This window comes from Drosophila sechellia, unplaced genomic scaffold (genome assembly GCF_004382195.2).
Source record: "Drosophila sechellia strain sech25 unplaced genomic scaffold, ASM438219v1 Y_386, whole genome shotgun sequence".
NCBI lineage: Eukaryota > Metazoa > Arthropoda > Insecta > Diptera > Drosophilidae > Drosophila > Drosophila sechellia.
In genome coordinates, this window is record NW_022611413.1 from 23,273 (window position 1) to 24,227 (window position 955).

Consider the following 955-nt stretch of genomic DNA (forward strand, 5'->3'; position numbering starts at 1 on the left):
ATACTACTATGCCCTGTTAACCCAATATGGCCCGTGAAGCCATAGCTAGAATCAGGCAGGCAATAATGTAAAATACAATTTCTTTCTTTTTTTTTAACGAACATTGAAAATTTTTTTTGAAAAACTCAATCATGAATGAATTTGAAATTTGAATGAATTTTTGAAAAAAAAATAATAAGTAAAAGTACAAACGTAGTATTGACTTTATCTTTATCTAACACTTTATCTAACACATTCAAATATGTCTTATAAGACAAAACGCCCACTCTCCGCCTACATGCTGTGGCTCAATAGTGCCCGCGAGTCGATCAAGCTCGAGAATCCCGGCATCAAGGTCACCGAGGTGGCCAAGCGCGGTGGCAAATTATGGAGGGCAATGAAGGACAAGTCTGAGTGGGAGGCCAAGGCTGCTAAGGCCAAGGACGATTACTATCGGGCCGTCAAGGAGTTCGAGGCCAATGGTGGCAGCAGTGCCAACGGTGGTGGAGCCAAGAAGCGCGCGAAACCCGCGAAAAAGGTGGCGAAGAAGAGAAAGAAGGAGGAGTCCGACGTGGACGACGATGATGAGAGCGAGTAGACTGGCTCATCCACACCATAATCCATCACCAAGTCACACACAACCAGCCAAAATCCCCCGCAAGCAAACAAGAACACTGGTGGCAACACCACATCCAAAAATCAGCAACCACTGTCCCCCTTAATAGAATACAGCAATGGGAAAGATAATCATGTTGCAGACGCATTGTCCCGAATAACCATCGGAGAACTTAAAGCTATGAATAGACAGATACTAAAGGTCACAACAAGATCAACAACAAGACAGAAAAGTACCTGCGCAGGTGAAAAATTGCATGAACCAAACAAGAAAGAAAATATAAAAATGCCCAATATCTATCAGGTAATCAATAACATTGATGCCAAAAAATATGTTATACTCAAAATAGACAAGCATAAG

At 42.1% G+C, this 955-nt stretch overlaps 1 protein-coding gene across 1 annotated transcript; it reads left to right on the forward strand.

Annotated features, from left to right (window-relative positions):
• Window positions 1–241: 241 nt before the first annotated feature.
• On the forward strand, window positions 242–708 carry LOC6621023 (high mobility group protein D). The gene has a single exon (XM_002045181.2). The coding sequence runs from the start codon at window positions 242–244 to the stop codon at window positions 575–577; it is 336 nt and encodes a 111-aa protein (XP_002045217.1). The 3' UTR covers window positions 578–708.
• The last annotated feature ends 247 nt before the right edge of the window (window positions 709–955 follow it).

Excerpts from the sequence above, each read along its gene's own strand:
- LOC6621023 (XM_002045181.2), top strand. The coding sequence starts at position 242 with ATGTCTTATAAGACAAAACGCCCACTCTCCGCCTACATGCTGTGGCTC.